The sequence below is a fragment of the Lethenteron reissneri genome, chromosome 45 (genome assembly GCF_015708825.2).
Source record: "Lethenteron reissneri isolate LAM-NWPU_2019-01 chromosome 45, ASM1570882v1, whole genome shotgun sequence".
In the NCBI taxonomy this organism is placed as follows: domain Eukaryota; kingdom Metazoa; phylum Chordata; class Hyperoartia; order Petromyzontiformes; family Petromyzontidae; genus Lethenteron; species Lethenteron reissneri.
The window spans coordinates 3004893-3031553 of record NC_083823.1 but is presented as its reverse complement, the minus strand read 5'-3'; the positions used below and the strand labels follow the sequence as shown (position 1 = coordinate 3031553).

General features: G+C 49.9%; 1 protein-coding gene across 1 annotated transcript; it reads left to right on the top strand.

Annotated features, from left to right (window-relative positions):
- Positions 1-1825: 1825 nt before the first annotated feature.
- LOC133353985 (glutamic acid-rich protein-like) lies at positions 1826-19292 on the top strand. Its single transcript, XM_061570546.1, has 2 exons — positions 1826-2081; positions 10051-19292. Exon 2 carries the CDS (start codon positions 10053-10055, stop codon positions 12315-12317), a length of 2265 nt encoding a protein of 754 aa, XP_061426530.1. The 5' UTR covers positions 1826-2081; positions 10051-10052; the 3' UTR covers positions 12318-19292.
- The last annotated feature ends 7369 nt before the right edge of the window (positions 19293-26661 follow it).

Genomic DNA, 26661 nt, shown 5'->3' with positions numbered 1-26661 from the left:
GGTAATTAATTGAAAGGTGGAGGGGTTACCAGCCCCTAGCACCCATCCAGAGCCCCCATTTGGCCGCTGTGGTAGTCACAGACGCCATGAGGGGAATGGCCCATCTAAATTGCCCCCCCCCCTACGGCACTGCCCACTACAGCATTGCCGTCCGGCACCAACGAGAAGGTAGGGGGTTTTTTGCCGGACAAGCAGCACCTATGAAGACCGGCACGGCACACGAGGGAGTGGGTGGCCAGCCCACCACACCCGGCCGCCTTTGTCTCTGTCGCGGTGACGTTTTGTACATCGCACCACCAGGTACTCACTAGAGGCCGAGTCGACCTAGAGGAAGCCCAGGACCGGTTCATAAAATCGTCTCTTGAGTGTTGCCACTCGCACGGACGTTCACCACGATGTGTGTCACGCGATCACGGCACCCTCGGTCACTCGTTCACTGTCGCTGACACACAAAGACAAAGATACCCCGTATAGCCCGACTAGAATGTTGGGGCAAGTGCTGTTAGCGAGCACCTACACACACACACGTACACACACGTGTTAACCCTCTCACGTAATAACGACTCGCATACTCATCCTCGCACGTGATCACCCGCTCAATAAATGGCACACGTACAGCCGCTTGCACTGTTACAACAACAGCGATTGTGCCAGGCTAGGTGCGCTTTGAGGCCACGTGAGGTGTCGAAAGCTCGCTGCTGGCAGGAGGTCACGGGACGGACTCCAGGTGCCATGAATTTGTTGAATGAAATGCGTCAGCCGTGCTTTATCCGCCCGGCACACCGCTCGTTGTTGTGAGCGTCGCCTCTCTTGCTCTCCGCTGTTTCTGGATTGTCGACTGCCTCCCAACTGCCCCCCCGCCCCGCCCCCCCCCCCCGTAGCGTCCTTCACGAGCCTCTTACACGTTTAGCTGTTGCACGCACCCAAATTCCCGCGCGCATTCCGTTTAATTCGCACACTCACTGACTCACCCTCTCGCCCGCTCACACTGCCACTCGCTCGCACTCGCTCGCTCGCCCACGCGCAGTCACGCGCATCAACCCCGTGCGCCGACGCGCTCATTTAAGGCCGAGTCGACCTAGGCGACACCCGGCACAGTTTTCATGGCACCGCTCGCAAAAAAAGGCGTCCCTCTGCTGCCCGCAGCACAAGATGTCGATGCAAGCTCACACCGTGTTGCCTTTTCCACCTCGTCGCTCTGCTCATCACCTCCCACCCCATCTCACCTCATCATCTCCTCTCATCCCACCCCCCCTCCCCCCAAAGACAAAGATCCCCCGTATAGCCTTACCGTACTTCATGGGGCAAGTGCGGTTAGCGAATAGCACCTATGAAGGCCGGCACGGCAAACGAGGGGGGTTGGGTGGCCAGCACCCCACCCGGCCGCCTTTGTCTCTCCCTCGATGCGATGTTTACACACCACACCAGCTACTCATTTGGGGCTGAGTCTACCTAGGGGAGGCCCCAGGACCAATTAAAATAGCCGTAACCGACGTTGTCCCGAGGGGAGGAAGCCCAGGGCCGGTTCAAGTATCCGCCACTGTTATTCATCGTGAGCGGGGTTCGAACCCCGGCGGTGGTCAGGTGGTTCGTGGCACGGTGCGCTAACCACACGCGCCACCGCTCCTCCGCCACACCTCCCTCACCATTCGTTCTCTCTCCCCAGCCCCCACCCTCATCCCGAGCTCATCCCTCACGCCCCCTCCTCCCCCCCACCACTCACCTCGCTTCGTCTCCCCTGGAGACGGAGCCAAAAAAGCGGAGCGAGCGTCACCTCCTCGGGTCTGACGTCAATGAAGGAACGAGTATAAAAGCGGCGGGAGATTCGCTCTCTGTTCGCTGAAGCTCTCCCGTGACCGCTCGCTCGCTCTCTCTCTTCACACACCACACACACACACAGCTGCGTGTGTGTGTGTGCGTATAGCGTAACACATTGCTCTGTCGGGAGCGGCGCGATCGTGCGGGCGAAGAAACGGCGGCTTGTGCGCAGAGGACGGACGGACGGACGCCTTCAATAGAGAAGTGGGGGGGGGGTCTCTTTGCGGTCGCTGTCCCTGGTGCTGAAACAACACGGGCGAAAGGTACAGGGCGATGTTGTTGTTGTTGTTTGTTTGTTTGAGGCTCTTCGTCATAAGCGATGTGTGCTGCAACACGCAGCCAGCCGCTGGGCCATCATGATGGGTAATATAATTAAAGTGTTGTGTGCTTTGTCAACTGTTTTTCGCTGATATCCAAGGCTGTGTTGGGTGGCGAGTGGGTGCCGTGTGGATGGATTTTCTTGTGTGTGTTTACTGTGGCTATGTTTGTCGCTATGTATACCTGTCTGTGATTGTGTGTGTGTCTTTGTGTGTGCTCCTGGGGAGCGGTGGTGTAGTGGTTAGCGCTACGCTGCGCTATGAACCTGGCGACCCGAGTTCGATTCCCGCTCACGGCCAACACCAGTGACGATTATCTGAAACGGTCCTGGGCCTCCCCTAGGTCGACTCAGCCTTAAATGAGTACCTAGTGCGGTGTGTAAGCATCGCCACTGGGGAGACAAAGACGGTCGGGCGTGGTGCTGGCCACCCACCCCCTCGTGTACCGTTCCGGCCTTCATAGGTGCTCGCTAACAGCACTTGCCCCTACAGTCTGTTAAGGCTATACGGGGGATCTTTATCTTTTATCCTGTATGTTGTGCGTGTGTCTTTAGCACTCTCGCTAGGGAAACAAAGGTGGCCGGGTGTGGTGCTGGCCACCCATTCTCTCGTATACCGCGCCGGCCTTCATAGGTGTAGTGTGTAGCGGTAGTGTAGTGGTTAGCGCGCTGCGTCTCTGAAGCAATTGGACCTGAGTTCGATTCCCGCTCGCGGCCAATATCGGTTGACGAATATCCGAACCGGTCCTGGGCCTCCCATTGTAGGTCGATTCAGTCGTAAGCGTGCATCTGCTGCGCTGTGTAAACATCGGCGCTGGGGAGATCATCACTATACAACTCACTCGGGTTCCGAGATTAACATTAATAGCTCCTTTAATCATAAAGGTTGTCCCGTACACAATGCTGCTGCTTCTGTTTGTCTCAGCGGTTTGTTTTATCAAAGCAACTCGATATTTATCAGGGTTTACCACAACAAGCTGCATGTTATCGTCAATTCCACTGCACGGTATTAGCGCTGCACGGCAACGCTGTATGTTAATCCAGCATTGTCAAGATGTATGCGGGGAGATTTAAAATGCGTTCACGGGCATAGCATTTTAATCTTAAATACACGGAACACATTTTCGTACCGTCATATGTTATCAACGGGTATATTACATTTTTAAAAATAAAATTTACAGAGTCAATACGCTTGCCTCCCTACACTTGAATAAATACGGCATCAGCGTTCATATTTTTCACAGGAATTGCATGCAACTGGTGTGCGCATAACACGGTTGCTGAATACGAAATAGGTTAACTCTGAAGTCGTTTTTGCTCGTGCCGTATGGTTTAACTTTGTGTTTAAATTCGTCCAAATGTTCATACTGGAAGGACCATTGCCGAGAAACGTCTTTTACCTTTAACAAAAATGAATAAATAAATAGTCTGTTATCTTTCTCCAGATAAAGCCAACGGCGCTATATGCGGCTCTAGTTCAGAAGCGATCTGACCACAAATGACATAGCTCAAAGAAGTGGCTCGTCACGTGGAGAATTATCGCAGACAAATAATATAATCTATCAAGGCCACGGCGTTATTGACCAGTGCGTTGTTTTGCTTTGTTACAGGGGCTTAGTTCAGATACATTCTGAACCATTATTACATCGGGTTTAAAAAAAAAAATCTGTGGGTTAAAAAATATTATTTCTATCAATTGTTGACAACATTTGTACCAGTGGAATATGATTAGTCGCCATCTCTGTACAGCTTAAAGACTTGTGTGTGGGGGGGGATGGGGGGGGAGCGGTGGCGCAGTGGTTAGCGCGCTGCGCTATCGTCACTAGGAAGACAAAGGCGGCCGGATGCGTGTGTGTGTGTGCTCGTCATACGACCCCCATCGTGTGCTGAGCCGGCCTTCATAGGTGCTCGCTAACAGCACGCACTTGCCCCAGCAGTCCGTTAAAGGCTACACGGGGGATCTTTGTCTATGTGTGTGCGTGCGCATGGCTACATCCATGTGTGCGTTCATATGCACGTGTTTTCGCACGCCTATACGCGTCACACCTATCAACGTGTGTGTGTGTGCATCGTTCGTATGAGTGTGTGTGCGTGCGGGTGTTTAATAGGCGCTCGCAAACAGCGCTTTCCCCCTAATCTATAATGCAGCACGGAGGATCGCATGTGTGTGCGCGTGAGACACGCGCGGACCGGGTCTTGTTCTGACCACGAACCCCTCTCGTATAATAATGATAATACAAGTCTCGATAACCCAAAAATATGTGCTCGCAGACAGGAATTTTCCACAACAGCCCGTTGATAGCAATGTTCGAGACACGCACACAAAATAATAAAACACTCGCTGATTTCTAAAGAGAGCGGATCGCATTCCCTTATTAGGAGATGCTATAAATAAGTCAGCATTTGCGTCACGTTGACGTCATTACTGCAATCTCCCAGCAGAGAGGCCATATGAGTTAGATTCCTGGCCATTCATTCATGAAAATATATCGTGTGTACTCATTGATGGGGGGGAAAAAAGACGAGTTCAATCAATTCATTGATACATTTCTGGACTCGATCAAATTTCTCGACTCAGTCATACGATGCTATCCGATTCGTGTCGAATAATTAATGATAATAATGAATTAAATTAAATTCAATATTCATTCAAAGCAGAATGTTAGTGATTGATTCGATAAATTAAATATTCATTTTAATGAATATATATTTTTTAATGTATTAGAAACACAAATTGATAGGAATCTTAAATAATTTCGGTCATATTAACTTTAATTTAGACCAATATAAAACAAAAATCTCTGACGCAGTCCGCAAAATATTCCGTTAATGAATTAGCACTTAACAAATATTTATTTATTTATTCTCAATCTATAAATCAGTCGACTAATTGTATTTAAAACGCACCGTGACGTCAACTGTCCGCAAGTAATTAATTGAAATCTAACCAATATAAAATAATTTAATCTGCTAAATTAATAAATTATTCAACACATTGATGATCACGACGGTGAATGGAAGCTTTCAATTGAGCAGGTGCTATTCAGTGGATGATGCTGCTGCTGCTGATGATGCTTAATCGATTACGTAACGTAGCCTTAATTCTAGATTTGAAGCTTTCGTGACTGCAAGGATTCATATTCTTAGGTTTTTTCGTTAAAGTCACGTAGGTAAAAAATTTAAATTGAAATTAATAAAAGTAAAATAAAAATCACGACGTTTCGGAGGCAACACAAGCTTCCGTCTTCAGGTGGAACCGTCACAGCCCGACAGCTGTATCATTTGTTTTACCTACGTGACTTTACCGAAAAAAACCGAAGAATAACTTAGCCTTCTACACACACGGCGATCCATTTATAGATAACCTACTAATTCCCCATGGACTCGTTCTTGTTAACCTCACCTGACGTAATCATCGGAGGCTGTACGCATGGCACGAGACGTGTCCGGGCGAAGGGTTAACAGATGCGACGAGTCCATTGAGATTGATGGTGTTCATTTCTCTTGAGGATTTATCCCAATCAACTTAGTGGGGTATCTATAAATGGACCACCCAGTGTGTGTTATAAATAAGTGGGGGGCGGTGGTGTAGCGGTTAGCGCGCTGCGCTATGAACCCAGCGACCCGAGTTCGATTCTCGCTCACGGCCAACACCAGTGACGATTATCTGAACCAGCCCTGGGCCTCCCCTAGGTCGACTCGGCATCAAATGAGTACCTGGTGCCGTGTGTAAACATCGCAACTGGGGAGACAAAGGCGGCCGGGTGTGGTGTTACCCACCCACTCGTGTGCAGTGCTGGCCTGCATAGGTGCTCGCTAACAGCACTTGTCCCTACAGTCTGTTACAGGCTACACGGGGGATCTTTGTCTTTGTTTAATAAATTGGTTAACCGAGGCCCGAGCTGGTTCACCACCCTCCGCGTTGTGAATGATCGTAATCATTTCCATTCACGAATCGATTATTCTCATAACCTATTGATTCACTGGCACCTATAGGGGCGCCACGGTGGCGAGATTGAACTCAATCATAGCAATGAGACGAAACAATCGAGAGGCACATTACAATACAAACTAGAGAGACAATACAAACGAGACATACAAACTAGACAGACAATACAAACTAGAGAAACGAGACAGACAATACAAACGAGACAGACAATACAAACGAGACAGAATACAAACGAGACAGACAATACAAACTAGAGAGACAATACAAACGAGACAGACACTACCAACGAGACAGACACTACAAACGAGACAGACAATACACACGAGACAATACAAACGAGACAGACAATACAAACGAGACAGACAATACAAACGAGACAGACAATACAAACCAGACAGACAATACAAACGAGACAATACAAACGAGACAGACAATACAAACGAGACAGACAATACAAACGAGACAGACAATACAAACGAGACAGACAATACAAACAAGACAGACAATACAAACAAGACAGACTGTACAACAGAAGACAAAAGAAGAGGGAAAAGTTTATTCACCAATCGAACAAAAACCTGAATCGACTGCCAATCATTAGTTTCCAAGTTCATAGATCATTCCTTCCGGGGCTCAATAAAACTGGTACAACTTTTGACTTGAAGCTTTCGTGACTGCAGGGATTCATATTCTTGGTTCTTTACTGAAAGAACCAAGAATATGGTCCAACTTTGTGATGCATCAACAAGTAGGCGTGTTTCAGGGTATGTCCGTCACACAATTTTGACGACATGATTCGTCATTTAGATTTTCAAATAACTTAGTTTTTGTTTGCGATTAATATAATTTCTACGTGGTGTGAATTTGGAACACATACCGCTGTACACGAATTACACTATTCAATGGAATAATCGATTCAACGCAACTCAACTTAATTTGGAGCTTTCGTGACTGCAGGAATTACTCTTTGGTTCTTTCGGTAAAGTCACGTAGAAAGATAAAATAATAAATTAAATACTAGCATACGACGTTTCGATTGCAACACAAGCAATCATCATCAGGTACAAATGAAATAGAAATACAAATCTAGTATACCCTACAGGGTGTTGACTGTTATGTTATCCGACTCTCTGTTGTATTACATTACATTTCTAAGTATACTAGATTTGTGTTTCTATTTCATTTATACCTGATGATGATTGCTTGTGTTGCAATCGAAACGTCGTATGCTAGTATTTAATTTATTATTTTCTCTTTATACGTGACTTTACCGAAAGAACCAAAGAGTAACTCAACTCAACTTTATTTTACCAGGTAAGGCTCACTGATGGCTTGTTTTCAGAAGCGACCTGGCCACAAATGATTGCTCAACGAAGTGGCATATCACGTGGCAATTGCAATATTAGCCAAATGCTCTAAAAGCGTGATGTTGATTCTAAACGTGGGGGGGGGGGGGGGAAACTTGGAGGACCCGGAGAAAAATCCACGCGACCACGGGGAGAGAGAGAAACGCAAACTCCAAATACACAGCAGCAGGCGTCAGGGTCGAGATAGAACCCACGACCTCCTGTGTACCAGGCGAGGTAGTTAACATCTCCTAGCCACCGTGATGATGATGAGAAAGAGAGAGACACGCAAACTCCAAATACAGAGCAGGCGTCAGGGTCGGGATAGAACCCACGACCTCCTGTATACCAGGCGAGGTTGTCAACATCTCGCCATCAATTATTTGGTGATGGCGCTTGTGCCGCTGCGTTGGAAGTTGTGCAAAAGCAGAGCCAACAACAACAACAACTCAACAATGTTCATCAATAACAACACTGCATTGCCTTGAAAGTAAACATGTATAATAGGCGACGTTTCGGGCAACGGCCCTTCTTCATAGCAAACTGATAGGCCAGTGTGACAGACTGCAGTTATTGACACCAATGAGGCCTACTGGGAATTAGATGTTGACATTTGTTTCTGGTGGAGCACGTTGAATTTCCACCACACTGACAGTCCCAGCAAAGGGACATTGAGACGTCACCTTTGACCTTTGACATCGCCTGCGGAATGGGGTCAGCTCATTCCACGTGAAATTGGCCAAGATCATCCCGACGTGGCACGACCCCTTGCGTCTTGAGACTCACCGAGACCCGCGGGGACAATTTCCGCGCGGCGCTTTCTTTGATGACTTTTCTTGCGGCTCTTGAGAGTTTGAGGTGTTTGCCTTTTGTTTACCGAATTCGAAAAGAATGCATCCTCTTGTTATTTTGGTTGCATCGAAGTCCAGTTCACCATGGGAGTCCAGTTTACCATGGGAGTCCAGTTTACCATGTTAGTCCGGTTTACCATGGAAGTTCAGTTTACCATGGAAGTTCAGTTTACCATGGGAGTCCAGTTTACCATGTTAGTCCGGTTTACCATGGAAGTTCAGTTTACCATGGAAGTTCAGTTTACCATAGGAGTCCAGTTTATCATGGAAGTTCAGTTTACCATGGAAGTTCAGTTTACCATGGAAGTTCAGTTTACCATGGGAGTCCAGTTTACCATGGAAGTCCAGTTTACCATGAGAGTCCAGTTTACCATGGGAGTCTAGTTTACCATGAGAGTCCAGTTTATCATGGAAGTCCAGTTTACCATGGAAGTCCAGTTTACCATGGGAGTCCAGTTTACCATGGGAGTCTAGTTTACCATGGGAGTCCAGTTTATCATGGAAGTCCAGTTTACCATGGAAGTCCAGTTTACCATGGAAGTTCAGTTTACCATGGGAGTCCAGTTTACCATGGAAGTCCAGTTTACCATGGGAGTCCAGTTTACCATGGGAGTCTAGTTTACCATGGGAGTCCAGTTTACCATGGGAGTCCAGTTTACCATGGAAGTTTAGTTTACCATGGAAGTTCAGTTTACCATGGGAGTCTAGTTTACCATGGGAGTCCAGTTTACCGTGGGAGTTCAGTTTGCCATGGGAGTTCAGTTTACCATGGGAGTCTAGTTTACCATGGGAGTCCAGTTTACCATGTTAGTCCGGTTTACCATGGAAGTTCAGTTTACCATGGAAGTTCAGTTTACCATGAGAGTCTAGTTTACCATGGAAGTTCAGTTTACCATGGAAGTTCAGTTTACCATGTTAGTCCGGTTTACCATGGTAGTCCGGTTTACCATGGAAGTTCAGTTTACCATGGAAGTTCAGTTTACCATGGGAGTCCAGTTTACCATGTTAGTCCGGTTTACCATGGAAGTTCAGTTTACCATGGAAGTTCAGTTTACCATGGGAGTCCAGTTTACCATGTTAGTCCGGTTTACCATGGAAGTTCAGTTTACCATGGGAGTCCAGTTTACCATGGGAGTCCAGTTTACCATGGAAGTCCAGTTTACCATGTTAGTCCGGTTTACCATGGAAGTTCAGTTTACCATGGGAGTCCAGTTTATCATGGAAGTTCAGTTTACCATGGAAGTTCAGTTTACCATGGGAGTCCAGTTTACCATGGAAGTTCAGTTTACCATGGGAGTCTAGTTTACCATGGGAGTCCAGTTTACCATGGAAGTTCAGTTTACCATAGGAGTCTAGTTTACCATGGAAGTCCAATTTACCATAGGAGTCCAGTTTACCATGGAAGTTCAGTTTACCATGGGAGTCCAGTTTACCATGGAAGTCCATTTTACCATGGGAGTCCGGTTTACATGGAAGTCGAGTTCACCATGGAAGTCCAGTTCACCATGGAGGTCCAGTTTACCATGGCGGCTCTTTAAGGACCGCTTGGTGACAGTTATTTGTTGAGGACCATCACCGTCTCGAATTCACCACCACACTGCATAGCGGCTCTTGAAATATTGCTGGGTTTATTTGTTATTTTTTTTACCGAAATCTTAAAAAAAAAAAATCGTGCCTCTGCTTGTCCGTCGCCCCCCTCTCTCCCTTCCCCCACCTTGCCACGCGTCGTTCTGATGGACCCCTGTTGTTGTGCGCGTGTCTCTGCCACAGCCATGCCCTCTGAGACGATGCCCTCCTCATCCGCCGCCGCGTGGTGGCACTGCGTGGCCTGCGTCGTTGCCCTTCTGGCCACGTGCGTCTCAAGCATCCCACTCACGTCACCCCAGGCTCACAAGTACTTCCACCCGCAACAACAACAACAACAGCAGCAACAACAACAACAGCTGCTGTCCATGACAGCCGCGCAACCGCTAGCGTACGCCTCGGTCTCCACCACCCACCGGGCCGGCTCCCTGGATGAGCCTTCGTCCAGAAGTTTGTCCGAGGAGGAGCTCCTCAAGACGCTGAGCGCTTTGCAGGCGCTGGAAGAAGAAGGCGAGGTGCTCGCCTACCTCGCCAGCCTCCGCTCCGGCTCGCGGGGCCGCCAGGCGCAGCGCGAGGTCGCCACCTCCGAGTCCATGCTCGAGTCTCTGCTGCTCGAGGCTCTGGCCAGGAGAGACCAGGGACTGCAGACTCGGCAGGTGGAACAGGAGGAGGACGAGAAGCAGCAGCAGCAGGAGGATGATGATGATGAGGAGGAGGAGGTGGTGAGGGAGATGCTGGCAGGCCAGCCACGGAGGATGCCTCGCCACGGCAGAATCTTCTCGCCGCTCTACAGCCAGAAGAGCCGCTCGGACGGGCTCGGTGTTGAGAACGGAGATGACGATATCGACGACGATGGTGGTGAGGAGGAGGACATTGGTGGTGGAGCTGCTGCGACCGGCAACGCTGGCTACGGTGACGATGGCGCGGTGGAGGAGGAACTGGAGGAGAATCGAGCGGCGCGCTGGAGATCTGGCGGCAACAACGAGGAGGACGAGGAGGACGAGGAGCGTGAAGCCAACGGCGGCGAGGAGGAGGAGGAGGACGAGGAGGCGGGAGAGGCGCGGGATCTACTCCAACTTCTGGAGGCGCTCCAGGGTCGCGGCACGAGGCAGAGCGAGGGCCGTGGAGGAGGAGGAGGAGTGGGCCGGCAGGCGAGCGAAGCGGCGGGAGCGGAGGACGTGAGGTCCGTGGCCGTGATGGAGGCGCGTCGCCGCAACGACAAAGCGGTCGGCCAGAGGCCGCGCTTGCTGAAGCAGCAGCAGCAGCAACAACAGCAGCAGCTGGACAGGGAAGATGAAGAGGCTTTGGATCAGGCTGCCAATCTGCTGCTGCACTTCGCCCTGCAAGCCGGAGAGAAGGAGAACTCAGCGCCTCCTCCTCGGTCCCGTGGTCCCAACGCTGCACCGCGCCCGAGGCCTCCGTATCCTGGCCAGGCCCGAGGGGAACGGCCTCCGATGTCCAAGGGGCGCGTGGAGGGAAGGCACCGCCCGAGACCTGCTCACGACGGGGACCAGGAGGAGCAGGAGGATGAGGAGCGCACAGCGGAACTGGAGAACCTCGTGAAGCTGCTGCTGCTACAAGAGGCTGAAGGAGAAGGCCGTGATGGTGGTGGTGGTGCTGGTGACGACGACGATGCTGATGCTGATGATGGTGGTGGTGCTGTTGAGAAGCAGCAGCAGCAGAGGCAGAGAGGAGATGGTCAGGGTCGGAGTAAAGCGACCGGCAAGGGCGTTGGGTCGTCAGCTCGCACCGCCGCCTGGCAGGAGGCACCTGCTCAAGGACGCCACGGGCCCAAGGATCACAAGCGCGGTGGGGCGATGGACGAGGAAGGCGACGCGGCAGCGGCGGAGGAGGTTGAGGAGGTTGAGGAGGAGCAGGGCTTGGATCGGGCAGCGAAGTCTCGGCAGTCGGCGAAGGAGGGGGAGGAGGAGAGAGGTGATGGAGAGGGAGGGAGGTCGGAGGAGGAGCACGCGGCTGAAGAGGAGAAACGGGACAACGAGATCCTCCACGAGCTGCTGCAGTACCTCAAGCTGGACGAGGAAGGTCGACTCGAGGAGAGTCAACCTCCTCCACCACCTCCTCCTCCTCCTCCACATCGGCTCGACGCTCCTCGTTCGGCGGACGACGACGCTCGAATCGTTGAAGAACTTTCAAAGTTCATCATCGACGACGGTGGTGACGACGACGACGATGACGACGACGACGATGTAGAAGACACGGTGGAGGTGGAAGACCTCGAGGAGGAGGATGATGGCGACGACGACGACGACGATGATGATGGCGATCGCCGCAAGCGAGTCTCGCCCTCGTATCGCCAGCAGAAGGGCCACGGCCCCAGCGTGGAGCCGCGTCTGGACCTGGAGGGCCTCCTAGTGGAGCTCCTCCAGGGGGCCGCGCGCGTTAAAGGGGACGGGGCGGGCGAAGTTTCTCGCTACGCGTCGGCGCCATCGTAGGGAGCCGGCGATCGCGAACGAATCGATGAATAAAGGCATTTGACATATAACCTCGCAATGTAAACGTGACGATGATAAGTTCTGATGGTCGTGGGAGTCTGTGGGTGGGCGGTCGGGTGGGGTGAGGGGGGCTTTGGTTGCTCCGATAGAGACTTCTTCTTGTCGCCCACTTGGATAGGAGGGACGTCTCGCTCATCCTCCTATGCAATTGTGGGAACAGGGAGGTCTATGGATGGGACCCCATTTCTTTTTGTTTTGTATCACTGGCGATGACACGGTTGCTGCACAGATGTCGCCACCAATTCTTAGAGTACGGTATATATACATACAGTACAGGCATGCACATACAAAGATAAAGACAAAGGTCCCCCCACCCTCCATATTGTCGTAACAGGCTGTCGGGGCAAGTGTTGTTTGCGAGAACCCATCAAGGCATACGTACCTACCAAAAGACAAAGTCCCATATATACATACGTTCTCATCGGCTAACTCTGGCGCACACAAACCGGGCAACACACACACACGCGAAAAAACACGCTCGCGCCTAACAGCGGGGACGTGCAGAAAACGAGCTCGTTCGAGACTCGAAAAAAACCCATCGCGACCTCCTTCTTAGCTGCGGCATTACTCCTCGAAGCCACTGGGTGGCGAGCGGCAGTAGACCTCAAAATTGGAATTTAGCGCACAAAGACAAAGCTCTCCTGTGTAGGCTGAACAGACTGTCGGGGCAAGTGCGGCTAGCGAGCGCCTATGAAGGCCGGCACGGCGCGCGAGGGGGGTGGGTGGCCAGCAACCACGCCCGACCGCCTTTGTCTCCCCAGTGGCGATGATGTTAATCAGACTCGGGTCGCCAGGTTCGTAGCGCGCCACGCGGCTCCACACATCTCACACACCACTCTCTCAAGCCTGTCATAACAGAATGATAGATACATCTCTAGAGCATTCCGGGTGTACTTCCATCTAGCCCCCCCCTCCTCCTCCATCCCCCTCCGCCCCCTCCCCGAATTTCGGAGATTAAATCGATAACAGCTCCGAGGAAACAATCGATAAAACGACAACGACGTAAATTGTTTCACTTGAGATCACAAGGACAGGCGCTGTCGAATCTGTCCATCACCTGCCGTGGAAGTTTGTCGACCACACGCGCACACAACAAAGACAAAGACAAAGATCCCCCGTGTAGCCTGTAACAGACTGTAGGGGCAAGTGCTGTTAGCGAGCACCTATGAAGGCCGGCACGGCACACGAGGGAGGTGGGTGGCCGGCCCCCTTTGTCTCCCTAGTGGCGATGTTTACACACCGCTCCAGGTACTCATTTGAGGCTGAGTCGACCTAGGGGCGGCCCAGGACCGGTTCAGATAATCATCACTGGTGGTGTTGGCCGTGAGCGGGAATCGAACTCGGGTCGCCGGGTTTGTAGAGCAGCGCGCTAACTGCTACACCACCGCTCCTCACACACACACACACGCGTACACACACACAGACACACGTACACATGCAGACACACGTACACACACACGCGTACACACAGACACACGTACACACGTACACACACACGCGTACACACACACATGTACACACACACAAACGTACACACAAACGTACACACACACACGTACACACAGACACACGTACACACACACGGACACACACACAAACGTACACACACACGGACACACACACAAACGTACACACAAACGTACACACACAAACGTACACACACACAGACACACATGTTAGCGTCGTCAGTCACCATCTCTGCTCTATCCACTGCTGGACGCACACTACACTACACGCACAACAAAGACAAAGGTCCCCCGTATAGCCTTCAACACGCTGCTGGAGGCAAGTGCTGTGAGCGAGCGCCTACGAAGGGCGGCACGGCGCGCGCGAATGGGGTGGTGGTTGGGTTGTGGCCAACAGCACGACCCGGCCGCCTTTGTCTCCCCACGGCTGATGTTAACAGCACACCAGGTAATCATCATTTAAGGCTGAGTAGATCTAGGGGAGAGCCGGGCTCGGTTCAGATATTCGACACTGATGTTAGCCGTGAGCGGATAATCGAATTTATGTCCGCCCGGGTTTCGTAGCGCAGTTCACGAGCAAACTCCCCTGCCGCTCCCCACAAGACAAAGATCCCCCGTATAGCCTTAGCGGACTCTCGGGGCAAGTGCGATTAGCGAGTAGCACCTATGAAGGTGACTGCTCCCCTACAGACAGACACACACAATATACACACAAGTGCACTATACAAAACACAGCTGTGCGTACACACGGACACGAATGTACACACACATCAGCTCATCGCATCCCCGGCGTGTTCGCTCCTTTGACTGCCACTCCTTCGCTAGTCTCGTGGTATCCGGACATCTTCTTCCATGGCGAGAGGGACGCCACTGTGGCGAGGAGATGTTGACTACCTCGCCTGGTATACAGGGGGGAGGGGGGGGGGGGTCGTGGGTTCGATCCCGACCCTGACGCCTGCTGTATATTTGGAGTTTGCGTCTCTCTCTCATCATCACGGTGGCTGTGAGATGTTGACTACCTCGCCTGGCATACAGGAAGGGGGGGGGGGGGGTCGTGTGTTCGATCCCGACCCTGACGCCTGCTGTATATTTGGAGTTTGCGTCTCTCTCTCATCATCACGGTGGCTGTGAGATGTTGACTACCTCGCCTGGTATACGGGGGGGGGGGGGGGTTCGTGGGTTCGATCTCGACCCTGACGCCTGCTGTATATTTGGAGTTTGCGTCTCTCTCTTCATCACGGTGGCTAGGAGATGTTGACTACTTCGCCTGGTGTATAGGAAGTCGCGGGTTCGATCTCGACCCTGACGCCTGCTGCTGTATATTTGGAGTCTGCGTGTCTCGCGTGACGATGATCCACTTCCTTGAGCTGTCGTTTGGAGCCGAGCCGCTTCTGAAAAAGAGCCACACAGCTGAGTTGGGGGCCTTACCTTGGTAAAATACACAAAACACACAAGAAGTGAAACAGACGGATTTGTTCTGGAATCCACGTGCTCCCCCCCCATCTCTTTCTGGACCGTGTCTCTCATGTGGAATTGCCTAACAAGCACAAGACTAAGATCCCCCGTGTAGCCTTGACAGACTCTAGGGGCAAGTGCTGTTAGCGAGAATCTATGAAGGCCGGCACGGATCCACGAGGGGGTGGGTGGCCAGCACCACGCCCGGCCGCATTCGTCTCCCCAGTCGCGATGTTTACACACCGCACCAGGTACTCAATTGAGGCTGAGTCAACCTGGGGGAGGCCCAGGACCGGTGTTCGCCGTGAGCGCGAATCGATCACGGCACTTGCCCCAACAGACAACAGACACACACACACACCGACACACACACCGACACACACTCTCACACACACACACACACACTTTCACACACTCTCTCACACACAGACTCTTACACACACTCACACACACACTCTCACACACACTCACACACACTCATAAACACACTCTTACACACACACTCACTCACACGCTCACACACACTCTCACTCACACATACACTCACACACTCTCTTACACTCTCACACACACTCACACACTCTTAAACACACACTCTCACTCACACGCTCACACACACTCTCTCACACACTCTCACACACACACACTCTCACACACTCTCACACACTCTCACTCACACTCTCACACACAGTCTCACACACACTCTCCACGCTTCTATGCACACTTCTCAGCTTTCGTTCCGTCATGTGTCTGTAGCCGCGTCTCTGCTCCGTCGCACGTCATCGTGGGGCCACGTGCGACGATTTGAAGCCTCCTCCATCCCGTGGGTCCGTGGGGATCCTCGGCCGCTCTGTCGACGTTCCGAACCCAGTCCCGTCCGCATGGCTACGAAGCGAGAAGATCACGTGATTATTTTGAGGGTTACATTTTCCTTTCAAGACATCCCGATATTCATTGTGAAAACGGAATGTTATCGTTTAAAAAGTGCCTGTTGTGGTTGTATAAGTATATAATGGTCTGTTAACGTGAACATGTGTGTGTGTGTGTATGCACATGAGACAGTACAGGATACGGAATTGTCCGGATTATAAGACGCAACCCCAAACCGCGTGCCGTGTGTGAATAAAGTACCTGAGATCCTGTCTCACACACACAAAGACAAAGATCCCCCCCCCACCGTGTAGCCTTCACAGACTGTTGGGGTAAGTGCTGTTTGCGAGCAGCACCTATGAAGGCCGCCACGGGATACGAGGGGGTGGGTGGCCAGCACCACGCCCGACCGCCTCTGTCTCGCTCATTTGAGGCCGAGTAGACCTAGGGGAGGCCCAGGACCGGTTCAGATAATCGTCACTGGTGTTGGCCGTGAGCGGGAATCGAACTCGGGTCACTGGGTTCGTAGCGTGACGTGCTAACCGCTACACACTCTCACACACACTCACACTCTTACACACACTCACACACTCACACTCTTACACACACTCACACACTCACACACTCTCACTCACACACTCACACACACTCTCACACATACACTCACACACACACTCACACACTCACACACACACTCACACATTCTCACTCACACACTCACACACACACTCTCACTCACACTCTCACACACACACTCACACACTCTCACTCACACACTCACACACACTCTCACACACACTCTCACACACACACTCACACACTCACACACTCACACACACACTCACACATTCTCACTCACACACTCACACACACACTCACACACTCTCACACACTCACACACTCTCACACACACACTCTCACTCACACACACTCACACACCCTCTCACACACACTCTCACTCACACACACTCACACACTCTCACTCACACACTCTCACTCTCACACACACACTCTCACACACACACTCTCACACACACTCACTCACACACTGTCACACACACACTCTGACTCACTCACACACTCTCACTCACACTCTCTCACTCTCACACACACACTCTCACACACACACTCTCACTCACACACTCTCACTCACACACTCTCACACACACTCTCACACACACACATATACCAACCGGATCATTAGACACAGCATTCCTTGCTTTTAAATACACAGCAGGGGATAGGCGGAGAGGGAGTGGGTCTTATAATCTGGAAAATACGTAACATGTAATTTTGTATTACACAGTATTTTATGATATCCATCACTGGCACAACGGCTTGTGTGATGATGGTGATGATGATGATGGTGATGATGGTGATGATGGTGATGATGATGATGGTGATGATGGTGATGATGGTGATGATGGTGATGATGATGTACGTATGTGTGGTGAACTTCTTTCGCACCGTACGCAGCCCACCGTGCTAATCGGAGGCAGGAGTGCGCACCACGGCAGGGAGGATAGGTCGCCAGGATCCACGCAGACTTTCAATGGCTCCATTTGTGACTTTCACAAATTCGCTCGATCCAAAATTGTGTACAGTGTTTCCTCGCCTCACGCGAGCAGATTTAGCATATTGTTGTATAAACTTCGTTGAATAAATAATCACATTTTGTTTTGTCCCGCCAGCCTATTTTTTTAAATTTGGTTCGCTGTCGATCCACCTCTGGACGAGGGCCTCTTTCCACGCCGTGTCGCTCCTGGGAGGTGATTTGATAATGTCGGTGACCATACTTCACCACGCAGGCGAATGCGGCTGTCATCCCAGTCTGGAAGAACTCTCCGTCTGGCTCCTCACTCCACTCACAGCTCACAGCTCAGGTCGCGTGCTCGCCACACAGACAGCCGCTGTCCCCCCCCCCCCGTGAGTGATTCTGAAGCTGGGGAGACACGTGGGGAGACACGTGGGGTGGCACTGGGAACTCGGTGCGGTGAGCGTGGTGGGGTTCGTCCAGATTTCACGCGGATTTTCTCCCGATTTGTTTTAAAATCCAGATTTCTCTGCAGTAGCTGTCAATCTTCTCCCCATTGCTTTGGGGCGAGCTTGTCACGTGCACCCTGTTGGCTTTCACTGAACAACGCAGACATCACGAGCCCAAGCGCCGAAACGAAGAACGGCAGAATCAATCTACCGCTATGAAATGTTTCGAATGTTTCTAAAACACACGTGGTGGTGGGTGTCCATTTTTTTTTTGGAGAAAAAAAAACGATCGTCAAACCATTCTTGTTGTATCGCTGTACTTTGTGGAAGTCTACAAAAGTTTGGGATCACTCCAGCCAGTGATGGGTTCTGGCCCACTGGGAGGCCCCATTCCTCCCCCTCCCCCCCGCCCCACCTCGATATGTAAACTCACAGCGGGACGACAAGAGGTGTAAACGAGAGACGTGGCGAGGTGAGAGAGGTTCGACACAGACGTAGATTAGCCTGAGATGTTAGTGGCATGGGAAACGCTGGTATAACGCGTGTGGAGTCAGACTTCAGGGAGACAACGTGGGATGATGAGAGAGTTTCGACATCTTGTTGTAGCTGTTAGGATTTAAATATGAGCTGGTATATTAAGTTAACTCATGTATATTTTTGTTATACATCTGCGGGTAACCCCCACCTTTACCAACTTGGGGGGGCGCTCTGCTTTTGCTTGGTGTTTTGTAAGCCAGCATTCACGGCCAGCAGATAAGCCTAACACACATGTAACATACATGTGTATGTCATTGCTTTTACAGACTAGAACGGTACCGGTTCATGCTGTACGACGGTTCAACTATAAATCATCTGTGCGTCGTGAGTCCAAAAATAAAATCGTAGACATTGTTTTCGCGAATTTGATAAATGTATTTGTTTTAATAGAAAAAAAACCCATCCGAGTGCATCATTTAAGTAGCCTTAGTGGAACCAGTATATAAATATATATTTTCTGCTGCAAATAAAAAAAAACACAAAAAAAATAAAGCAACCCCTTTGCCTGTTTCAGCTGTCCTACTGTGGTTAGCCCGTTCGCCGCTGTTGTATCCGTGTATATAGTCTGTGTAAGATGTTGATTGAATAAAGATTGTCATCTATACTTCGGTTATTCGGTTCTGAGTATTTGTTGCAGTGCGACGGGGCTGTCCAATGTCCGGTGGAAACGAGGTCAGAGTGCGTGGTGGGTTGACTGATCTTCCATTCCAGTTTAAAGGGTACAAACCTATTACTATATTTTGCCACTGGTAAAGGAGGTCTCATAGTGTAAATGCTTACCCCGAGCTCTCAATACTCTGATAGTGCGCTGTCTTTGAGTTGTACGCCTTTTGGCGTCATCTGGTCCAACACCAATGGAGACTAGGCTCTAAGAAAAGCTGTCTCGGGTGTGGACCAATCAACTTCAAGGACAGTGCATATTATTATCATTATCAGAGTTGTTTCTTTTTGTTTGCATTTGACTGCTTGTGTTGTGGTTATTGCAAACATGATGCCTTGTATAAAGGTGTCAGTTTTGTACCAGTTGAAAGGGTGAAAACCTACTACTACTGATCTTCCATTCTCCGCCAGCTTCACAGCAGAGCTGATATTCAACTAAAACTGAACTAAAACATAGTAATAGGTTTTTACCCTTTCAACTGGTTCAAAAACTGACACCTTTATACAAGGCATCATGTTTGCAATAACCACAACACAAGCAGTCAAAATTCAAACAAAACAGAAACAACTCTGATGATGATAATGATATGCACTGTCCTTGAAGTTGATTGGTCCACACCCGAGACAGCTTTTCTTAGAGCCTAGTCTTCATTGGTGTTGGACCAGATGACGCCAAAAGGGTGCACACAACCGCTTGAAGTTAAGCCCTCGCTAAGCCAAATCTGATTGAACGGACAACGCGAACTATAACAACAGCTTTTAGCCCTTCTGGCAATAATAGCAGTTGTGTCAAGATGTTAAAACACCAAACATAATCCTTATTCAATGAATCATGTGTCTGCATTAAGCACACGCGCTTGTGGTGAACATACCAACAAAAAACATACTCTGGTAATATATGATGCGTTGTCTTTGACACTGATTGGTCCACACCAGAGACAGCTTTCTTTTGAGCCTCGTCTCAAACGGTGTTAGACCAGAGAACGCCAAAAGGCGAACAACACGAATACAATTGTAACTGTGCTGCTCACAGCCAAACGCGAGGAGTTTAGATTTGAAGCTTTCGTGACTGCAATGATTCATACTCTTAGTTCTTTCGGTAAAGTCACGTAGGTAAAAAATGAAATAAAAATTAATAAAAATAAAAACAATAAAATCACGACGTTTCGGAGGCAACACAAGTCTCCGTCATCTGGCTGTGACGTTCCCACCTGATGACGGAGACTTGTGTTGCCTCCGAAACGTCGTGAATTTATTGTTTTATTTTTATTAATTTTAATTTCATTTTTTAGCTACGTGACTTTACCGAAAGAACTAAGAGTATGCGAGGAGTTGAATAAACATCAGTGCTGCACTGCCCCCTGGTGGATATTAATTCTGAGAATTCATTACAGCCACTTTTACCATTTTTTTTGTATTGCTTATTTAGATTTCTTAACCTAAGAGCCATACTGAGTCGTCTCAAGACTCGTTTTTTTCTTGACAGGCTTTCACAGTGGGGGGTCAGGCGATGATGTTTCCGCCTGTAATCCCAATTCAGTAATTTGCAGGGACATTTTCAGCATTGTCGGTGGGTTTTTTTTAGCTTTCGCGACCAATATCACCCATGATGCCGATTTTTTTTTTGGGGGGGGGGAGTTAGATCTCGTAAATATATAAATGTGTCGTTAAACCCGCCACCACCCGACACAGCCTAATTAGTTAAGGTTTGTCACGTGTACAGAACATGCAAATTCGTTACGAGTACAGCACACCCGTGTGTTGGAGAGCAAATCCACAACATTTACAAATCTGGCTGTCGCCTGATGAAGCTGGTTGTAATTACTGGCGAAACGTCGTACTCAAATTGTAAATGTTGTGGCTTTGCTCTCCAACACACCGGTTACTGCTGTACTAGTATAATACACTATACACTACACTATACACTACACTATACACTACACTATACACTACACACTAGTGCTGTACTAGTGACGAATTGGCCACGTTCTGTTTACGTGACAACTAGTTGGCCGTGTCGGGTGGTGGCGGGTTTAACGACACATTCATATAAAGTGTGCTTAAAACTGTTTTTAACGTTCCTGAGAATTTGCAACAATACCAGGAGACCACCTGGAGCAGATTCCAGGCACGTGTTGTTACGGTCAGTGCTGGTTGGTCAATGGGGAGGGGGAGGGGGGCGACGTACGGCGCGAAAGAAGTCCAACAATACATATACGTATACGTTGAAATGGCGGGTAGCGAAAATCAGAATCAGAAAGGGTTTCATTCGCCATGAAAGTTCGCACAGACAAGGAATTTACTTTGGCCGGAAGGTGCATACATTCACCATATAGGAATCTTAAATCTTAAATAAGTGGTGTACAAGTCTAACTATATTAAAGGTACAAGTCTAACTAATACTAAGGCGCTAAAGTATGTAAAAATTGAATAAAATAAAATATAAAATATACAATAGCTATAATATACAATATAAAATTACAAAAATGCAAATAGGGTAACATAGTTCAAATATGGCAGGGTGTCAAATGTAACAGTGACAGCATTTGTTGTTGTTGACAACATGATCCTAATACAATTGTCACATCTTACGCACGTAAAGTAATCTTCGTGAAATAGCGGGGAAACACGGGAGCGATATAATCGCATCGCCTTGTGAAACACGTGATCACAAAGTTACGGGAAACCGATATTGTGATCGTGAACACATCGCAGAATCGTATCGTGAAGGGGCAAACAACATCGCGGTCGCTAAACTCAGTACCGCTTTGTAGGCAGTCGACAGGAATTGCCCAATTGAAGGATTGCCATAAGAATGTGGAATGTGGAATGGTCGGCGTGGTTAGTACGCGGGCGATAGCAAGACGCGTCCAGCAGGTGGGGCTATGCCATTTATACAAATATCCTCCGTGTAGCCTTGTTGGGGGCAAGGGCCGCCCATAAATGACGTCACGCGATTTTGAACGATTTTTGACCCCTCCCCCCCTCGTCACACAGCGTCACAAAAAGTCAGACCCCCCCTACCTAAAATATGACGTCACAAAGCTCTGCCCCCCACCCCCCCCCCAAAAAAATAAAACATGCTTGAAATCGCTTTAAACACTTGTCATTGTAGTGCGTATTTAATGTGGCGCTGCACTCTGATGTTGTAGGAGAAAACATTTATTACAAAGTCTATTTAATTAAGTAGAACGTGTTGTCTATGTTTATTTAAAGTTGCGCATTTTGATGTGACGTCACATTTCTCACCCCCCCCCCCCTCGTCACACATGTCTGACCCCTCCCCCCAGGTGCGTGACGTCATTTATGGGCGGCCCCCAAGTGCTGTTAGCGAGCTCCTATGAAGGTCGGCGCCTAACACGAGGGGGTGGGTGGCCGCGCCCTACCGCCTTTGTCTCCCCAATGGCGATTTTGACACACCGCACCAAGTGCTCATTTGAGTCTGAGTCGACCTAGGGGAGGCCCAAGACCGATTCAAATAATCGTCACCGGTGTTGGCCGTGAGCGGGAATCGAACTCGAGTCGCCGGGTTCGTAGCGAAACGCGCTAACCGCTGCGCCACCGCTCCGCCACCGCTCCTCACTTTCTCAGTGAACGGACACTGCACCACCGATGTTTCTTCTTCCAAGCATTTAACAACAACAATAACAACAACAACAACTGAACACCACATTAGTGAATACCGTAAACCGTTGAAAGGAAACGTGAATCATGGGCGAGGCAACGTCGGGAACGAACGATGCCTGAACGCGCCCCTTGCGGGTATCCGCGATGTGAACTCGGTGTGCATGAACCCACAGCATCATCGCCGGTGAGACAAAGACGGCCGTGGTGGTGCTACCCCCCCTCGCCCCCCCTCGCCCCCCCTCGCCCCTCCACCGCCATCCCATCCCCCCACCACCCCCACCCCGCTCCGCTTGTCTTAATAGGTGCTCGCGAACAGCACTTGCCCCAACACTCTAAGTAGGCTACATTGCCATACCTTTGCCTGGACAGGTAACAAGGGCGCGGTGTCCAGGTGAGGCGCGCAATGACTCACCACCCCTCCACGCCCGGCTATTTGATCATCGGTCGCCATCGATCCAGGGTCGATTCAGGGTTCGATAATTGTTTTATACGACGAGTCTCGCACCTTCCGTGTGCGTCGCTTTCTCTCTCAAGGACTCGGACTCTTTGCGGGCACTGGAGGAATCCGATGAGCTATGAAGAGCTTTTTTGAGAGACATCCAGTCGCTAATGTTAGCAGTGAACGCACTGCGATATGAACCCCGAGATCCCCAGTCACGGCGAACATCAGTGGCGAGTGGCTATCTGAACCCCCCTCCCCCCACCCCACACTCCTTCACCAACGCACAATGCCAGCGTGGTGAAGTCTGGTCAAAAATCTTCCGTGACCCACACCAGGTGCTCATACATCAGTGGACTGTGCCCAATGGCGAATAAAAAAAATGACAAAAATTATCTTCTTGGTTTTGTCGGTAAAGTCACGTAGAAGGGAGATAATAAAATAATAAAACGAAAACATAATAAAATAATACAATTCTCACGACGTTTCGGCCACAACGCAAGCAGCCGTCCTCAGGTGAAGAACAGGTCTGTCGGAAAGACAGCGTCTGAATGAACACCACCAGGCTTGGCAGCGTATATTTAAGCTGGGTTAGGGGAGGAAGAGCGCCTTGACAAAGGAATTTGTGTCAAAAACTATTCAACTGTTCGGTCCCACTGAGCTACGTAGATTTTTTTTCAGAAGCTACCTGGTCACCACGACTGATAGCCAAACGAAGTGGCTTTCCATCATCACGTGGAAATGTATAGCGGTCCAAATACTCTGAACGCGTTGATGTTGATTCTAAATGTGGACGGGGGGAGGGGGGAAACAACGGAGGACCCGGAGAAAAATCAACGCGACCACAGGAAGAGAGAGAGACACACACATACAAACTCCAAATATACAGCAGCAGGCGTCAGGGTTGGGATCGGGATCGAACCCACGACCTCCTGTGTACCGGGTACATGATACTCCGACTGATGCTCCTGCTGTTGTTGAGTGACTCATGCAGCCAGCTATGGCTGCAGAGTTTGGTGGTACATATTGTTTATGTCGTTTATTGTGAAAATTCGGTCACAGTTCCTATGATCACTGTTACATTGCTTTTATGGCTTTATTTTGGTGATTTTCGAAAAGATTTTTGGTTTGGCCATGTTTGTTTCTTGTAGTACAGAGTTAGACTAATGGCCTTAATCTAAGTTGTCTTGTGGTTGTTGTTGTTTGACTTGCATCCCACTGGGATTGTTGCACACAGCGTTGGTGTACGGTGCTTTTTCTGCCATATTTTGCTGTCTTTTCTTGGATTTTCTGTTTGCACTTAGTCACTTTAAGATGTTTTCTTGTTCATGTTTTTTTGTTGCGGTTGCACCCGATTCAAGAGCCGAATGGCTCACAGGGCTATACCTAATACATGAACTTGAACTTGCACCGGGCGAAGGAGTTAACATCTCCCCACCGACATCTCCCCCATCATCCAGCAGTAGATCGATCAGGGTTGATGACGACGACGACGGGAACGAGCTGTCGTAGACTCAATCATCGACTCGGTGCACGCAGCGCGAGCCTACGCATCGCTTTGGAGCGAGGAACTCGAAGCTTAATTTGAAACGCCTCGCGTATGACATTCAATTTGTAAAGGCATCGCCTAAAACACATTAACATCCCAGTTCTAACTCAGGGTTGTGACTCAAAGAGTCAACGCATTGCAGAATGGTTGGTGAAGCTACATTCATTTAAGTTCAAACAATTGTGTGTGCGTGTGTGTGTTGGTGCTCGCTAACAGAACTTGCCCCAACAGTCTGTTAAAGCTTACACGGGAGGTCTTTGTCTTTGTGTTGGGCGTATCGTGGGAACCTGCGCTACAAACCCGGCGACTACGATCTGAACGGGTCCTGGGCCTTCCCTCGGTTCGACCGCCACGAGGAAGACAAAGGCGGCCGAGCGTGGTGCTGGCCACCCCCTCGTGCGCCGTGCGGGCCTTCATAGCTGCTACTCGCGAATAGCCTTTTCCACGAAGTATGTGAAGGCTATAGGGAGGGAGGGGAGGCATCTTTGTCCATGCGTGTGTATAACCCAGCAGCGTCGTGATTAGCGCACTGCGCGCTACTAACCCGGTGATCCGAGTTCTATTCCCGGTCCACAGCACGACAGCAGCGGCGGCGAACATTTGGATCAGACTTGGGTGTCCACAATGTCCACTCCGCCTTAAATTGAGTCGCTGGAGAGGACGCACAAACAATCAGCACTGGGGAGACAAAGGCGGCCGGGCGATGGTGTTTTGCCAACCCCCTCGTGTGTCTTCACAGGTAATGTTTGTCGTCTGCGAGGTTCTTACTCGCCCCGACTGAACATCTGCTTGATAGCGCATCGGATTCCTCCTCGGGTATCAATAAATATTCTGATTCTGGTAGGTGCTCGTCGAAAACGATTGCCCCAAACTGTGTGCTCAAGGCCATACGGGGCATCGATGTCTGTTGTGTATCGGGATCTTTGTATGAAAAGCGCCTTACAAATGTAGATTATTATTATTACACTATTATTATTACGACGACGACGGCCAAACCGCACCCTCTCGTGCGCGCCACGATGGCCTTCAGAAAAGTTGCTGCTCCTCGCTCAAGAGACCACTCCCTAAGCACGGGCGTAGCCGCAGTTTAACATTACAATGCCATTTTATATTTGACGTACATTTACACGGGTGTAGAGCAATAATGACGGGGGAGCGTTCGATGCGCTATGAACCCAGCCACGGCGAGAGAGTTCGGCTTAAGTATCGGAGTGATGCCCGTAACCTGCGTTACCCTGGTCATTCACCGTTCCCTTCAGCAAGCTGTGCTTTGACCAGCGTGGTGAAGTATGGTCATATCGCCTCCATCGACCGACGTGGCGTGGTCGGAGCGACGCCCTAATCCAGCAGTGGATTGACAAAGGCCAACGAAGACGAGTGTGAATTCATGACATAATTGCGATAGCCGCTTTGTTAGACTGACACGGGGAATTTGCAGAGTACCGTTTGTATCGGCAACGATGTTTCTAGAAGAGGGAAATGCAGGATTGTGAAAGTCTTGCGAGGTGTGACTGAGTTTGCGTTTTATTGCAAGCCGATGTATGGTGTCTGTGTACGTCACAGTATGTTGATCACGTGGTGGCGTGTACGTCACAGTTTGTTGATCACGTGGTGTCGTGTGTTCGTGACAGTTTGTTGATCACGTGGTGTCTGTGTTCGTGACAGTTTGTTGATCACGTGGTGTCTGTGTTCGTGACA

Excerpts from the sequence above, each read along its gene's own strand:
- LOC133353985 (XM_061570546.1), top strand. The coding sequence starts at position 10,053 with ATGCCCTCTGAGACGATGCCCTCCTCATCCGCCGCCGCGTGGTGGCAC.